General features: G+C 45.0%; 1 protein-coding gene across 1 annotated transcript in view; it reads left to right on the top strand.

Annotated features, from left to right (window-relative positions):
• Positions 1–182: 182 nt before the first annotated feature.
• DONSON (downstream neighbor of SON) overlaps positions 183–4,864 on the top strand; it is a gene marked incomplete at its 5' end in the record, with an annotated part of 4,977 nt that continues 295 nt past the window's right edge. The window contains 8 exons of the mRNA XM_008936707.1: positions 183–263; positions 1,377–1,580; positions 1,978–2,156; positions 2,356–2,534; positions 2,633–2,753; positions 2,853–2,954; positions 3,677–3,875; positions 4,534–4,749. Coding sequence (XP_008934955.1) covers positions 183–263; positions 1,377–1,580; positions 1,978–2,156; positions 2,356–2,534; positions 2,633–2,753; positions 2,853–2,954; positions 3,677–3,875; positions 4,534–4,749 — 1,281 coding nt within the window. The remainder of the gene's footprint in view (positions 264–1,376; positions 1,581–1,977; positions 2,157–2,355; positions 2,535–2,632; positions 2,754–2,852; positions 2,955–3,676; positions 3,876–4,533; positions 4,750–4,864) is intronic.

Here is a 4,864-nt window from a genome sequence, read left to right as displayed (position 1 = left end):
CGGCCCGGAGCCTGCGCCCCCGGGGAAGCCGGACCCCGTAAGGCGCCTGTTGGCGGCGCCGGAGTGTGGGTGTTAGCAGCGTGTCGGTGAATAGTACCCCTTTCGGAATCTCACCGCAGTTTTTTAAAATTGTCAGCCTCGTTCTTGTATTGTGCTATATCCTACGCTCCTTTGTCATTCAGCTTTTAGAGGCTGTGTGTGAAGACAAGCCCGCCAAGAGAGCAGAGCCCTCTGAGAGAACCGAGGTCCTCCCCACAACCGAGGTACGGAACAGCGCACGCTACTTCTGACGCGGCTTTGGCTGCTCTCAGCTACCAAGAGGCTGAAACGGGTTATCTTAATATTTGATGATACATCTCTCCATAAAATTATGTTCAAAAAATGTCAGCGTTCAAGAAGATTTCTTTAATTCCCTTGACGTTTGCTGTTATGATGACAGTCTTTTAAAAGCTGGCCTTCTGCCTGACATCGCTATTGTTGTAGTTCTAGTTGACTGACAGTTGTTGTTTTCTTCTTCCAGTTTTATTACTTAGTTTACTGTAATTCTCCTGTTTCTTAGTTTTATATTTTGTTGAGATAAGGATGTCCTTCAGAGTGATAGATCTCCTGCAGTCTTTTATTCAGCTACAGAAATGGAACAAAAAACTTCACCAGGCACATGGAAAAGAAGGAATACCTGAAAACCAGTCCTTGAAAGAGAGTTTCAAGCAGGCAACATCACAACATTGTATAGGTTCAGAAACTTAAGTTCAAACTAATTTAGCAGAAAAATGACCTCTCAAAGACTGTCCTAGAGCTCCCCAGTGGTGATCTTTTTCATCTTGTCTTCATAAACTTTAGGCTAGGTTTTATCTGTTTCTAGTTTATGATTTTTGGAAAGACTTCTTTGAATGAAAACTCTCCTCCGCATTTTTATAAGCAATATAATTCTGTATTTCTATAACAAGCTGTTACTGACTGAAAGAATCACTTGAGTGTGAATTGTGACTTTGGTTAGCCTATGAACAGTCAAACTCTGTAACTTGGAATCCAGAAAATCTGCCTGCAAATGCTTTTTTATTTTTTTAAGTATGTCACTTAATGCAAGTAGTTCCTTAGTATCAAAATGAGCTAGGCATTTTTGTGCTTGCGCTGAATGGCAACAAAACATGCAGGAGACAACACGTTTGACTTGTCTTTTTATTGGCTGCTAAACTCAAGATATTACTTGTGACAGCCATGGTCTGGTAGCTGGTCTGCCTGCCAGGAAAGGTATATTAAATTGACATGGGAGAAGACCTAACCATGCTAAAATATAAATAGGTAGCTACGTAGTTGTTTTTTTAAAAAAAAAAAAATTCTCTGTAGGTTAACTGATGCTGTTTCTCTTTTGTAAGGACCTTCATTTACCTGTGGCTGTACCCAAAGTTCCCTCCTCACCAAGCCATGACTTTCCTGCAGACTGGAGTATTAAAACACGACTTCTGTTTATGTCTTCCCAACCTTTTTCCTGGGCAGAACATTTAAAAGCACAGGAGGAAGCTCAAGGATTTGCTCAGCATTGCAGAGCTACAGAAACAAACTTGCCACAGTGCGTACAGGTAATACTTCAGAGGGCAGCTCGAAGCTCCAGCTTTAGAAAGGAGACTGGACCTTTGCACCTTTCCTTAAGCATGCTGGCAGTGAAAGCTTGGTTCTGTTTTGTTTTGGTCTTAAGATGGCGAAACGTTTTTGGTGTTAAGAATAAGGCTCATTTAGATTACTAGTCTAACTGTCCATGGCTTGTACCCACCATGGCAAACAGCGATAAGTGAGTGGTCATTTATCCTCAGCTGTGGAGCAGTTGCCAGTTCCCGACCCTCTTTATTCAGTCTGGCTGTTTCACAAGCAGGGAATTTTTTTTTTAGTGCCTAATGTGGTCTGTTTTTTAATTGGTCACTTGCAATGGTGCCTTAAGTAAAATATTACTGTCCTCATAAAATACTTCTTGACATCTAGGAACCAAAACTGTCGACAGAACTGCGTTGTGCCTTTCAGCAAAGCCTCGTTTACTGGCTTCACCCCTCGCTGCCGTGGCTGCAGCTGTTCCCTCGGATCGGAGCAGACAGGAAAATAGTTGGCAAGGCCAGTCCTTGGTCACAGGATGAATCCTTGCAACAAGTGCTAATGAGTGACTGGTAAGTGGAGCAGAAAACTGATGTATTTAGTAAGATGAAGGCAATGGGATTTTAATTAATGCACACCTTGTTTCTGTTGTTATGAGAAAGCCTTGCGGGCTGGGGGGCGGGGGGAGCAGTGCGCCTGGAACCGCCCCGCCCACGGCTTCCAGCACCCCGTCACTGCCCTTACAGAGTTGTCCCACTCTCACCCTCGCAGGTCTGTCAGCTTCACTTCTCTGTACAACCTTCTCAAAGCCAAACTGTGTCCCTACTTCTACGTGTGTACATACCAGTTCACCGTCCTGTTCCGTGCGGCCGGTCTCGCAGGGAGCGACGTCATCGCAGCTCTCATTTCTCCCACAACGAGAGGTTTAAGGGAAGCCATGAGAAGCGAAGGTAAGGTGAAGTAAGTCCCACTAGGATTTGTGTAACTGATCGAGTGCATTAGCTGTGTTAGAAAAACACTCATCGCTTGCTGTCCTCCTCTGTTCAAGGCATAGAGTTTTCTTTACCTTTGGTAGAGGAGAGCAGAACCAGGAAACAGAAGACTGAAGTGAATTTGGAAACAGAAGTTGCTAACAGCCTGGAAGCATGCGACAGTACAGAAGGTGGAGAGTATGTAATAAGTCTTCTACAATGTGCATCCTGCACATTGCTTTTGGAAAACCTTCCTAGGAAGTATTGCCCTCCTAACACTGATTCTGTGTTTCCCAGGGAACCAGCTCCAAGCGATGATGACGAGGAAAGTTTCTCTTGGCTCGAGGAGATGGGAGTTCAAGACAAGGTTAAGAAACCAGATGCTATTTCTATTAAACTGTATCCTTTCTTTGCTTGTCAAGAAGTATGACACTTGAAAACCGTGCGGATGTTACCCTTTTGTGCTATAGATTTAAGTTTTATAAAAGCTTTTGAGAACTTATTTCCAAATATTAATCCTGACATTACTGCACGTTAAGAAACTGTGTATGTCCTTTTGAGTTTTTTTTTATGACAAGTATTTCTGGATGCTTTTCTTCTTGAAAGAAAAGCCCATGTGAATTGTTAATGTAACTTTGTAAGATCTGTTAGGTCACAAATTGATTGTGTCACCTCACATAGAGGTTCACTGGAACAACTCATTAGGGTTTTGTTTGTTTGTTATTATTTTCTTTATGAAAGGGCTGTATGTTCCTGGAAGCCAGTTTTACACTCGGGAGTAGTGTGGCATAGTAGGGACACACCTGTAGCCCAGAACAGCTGTATGCGTTTCAGAGGTACCAACTAACTGTGACTTCCTCTGGTTCTGTTTGCACTTGGAGCATCTGAGGTTTCTAATAATGAAATCAGAGGACAGGTTCAAGATGGCGCTTAGTATTTGTAGAACAAATCTGAACCAGTGTAAAGCTTGGTGGCTTTTTGGTTTTGTTCGTTTAAATGAACTGATTGATTGATCAGAGAGGTGGTGTGTGGGTGTTTCTTCTGGAGTTGCGCCGCTGTTCTTTTGGTGCATTGATGCTTTTCACTTCCAAATGATTTTCCTTTGACTCCAGTCCGCGCAGTCGTAAGGAGAAGCACGAGGTGCAGGTGGATCACAGACCTGAATCCCTGGCACTAGTGAAAGGAACAAACACGTTCACGCTGCTGAACTTCTTGATAAACTGTAAGAGCCTTGTGGCTGTTTCAGGCCCGCAAGCGGGGCTCCCACCAACTTTGTTGTCACCTGTTGCTTTCCGAGGTGGAACAATGCAGACGCTCAAAGTAAGTAACACAGCCATCTCTGTTTTTTAACAAAGAAGAGAGACTTGTTTTTGCATCCAGTAGATTAGACACTGACTATTTTATAGTTTTCCTCAGGTACTGTGATTTTTGTTGTTGAAGTCCAAATTAGCATTTTGAATGCAATACAGATTGCCTCCAAAGTTATCTCTGTCCATGTAGATCTGCACTGCTGAACTGAAATCCCAGTGTTTCCGTTCTTCACACCCTAATAAATAAGAGGTGAAGCATATTTCCCAGATACTGAAACAGTCCTTATAAGATTCTCCCAAGCTCTTACAGGGTCCCAAACTATCACAGCTGCTTGCAGCGAGGGAGCCTCTGAACCACGACCCACCATCTGCCGCAGTGAGGTGCAGGTACTAGAGGATATGCTGTTAATGCAGGCAGCACAGTCGCCTTCCACCAGGGAAGTGGCTCCTGGTGGTCTCCCGCAGTTAACTTTCAAATACAGGGTAGCAGCACAGTTGGCACAAAGACAGTAGAACAGTTGTACTACTCACATACTGCACAAGAGGTCGACAATACTGAAATGTATCTTGTGCATCTAACGGGACTGCAGGACAGCGGCGTTAAAGTAAATGAAAATCAGGGTTTGATGTGTGCCTCAGAACCTAATCCTGCACACTTCTGTCTTCAGGCTCGGAGCATGAACGCCAGAGCGAGGGCTCAGCGGGCGTACGAGGACATATTCAGCTTGGAGATCGTGGGCCCCGTCCTGCCGCACGCGCTGCACTCGCTGGCGGCGCTGCTGCGGGCAGCGCAGGGGGGAGCGTTCTCTGCCGCCCTGTACGCCCACGAGCCCACCGCCGTCTTCAACGCCTGCCTGGGCAGCGCCAGCCCCGCCCTGGACACGGTAAGGAAGCGAGCAGAGAAGGGCTTTCCTGGTGGGAATAGTAGCTTTATTACAAACCGTGGTACTTTCCCTTAGTACGTGGGTCTACACCCAATTGCTTGTGATCGCCACCTGG

This window comes from Merops nubicus, unplaced genomic scaffold, assembly GCF_000691845.1.
Source record: "Merops nubicus isolate BGI_N331 unplaced genomic scaffold, ASM69184v1 scaffold34273, whole genome shotgun sequence".
NCBI lineage: Eukaryota > Metazoa > Chordata > Aves > Coraciiformes > Meropidae > Merops > Merops nubicus.
This window is presented reverse-complemented; position numbering and strand designations above follow the sequence as displayed.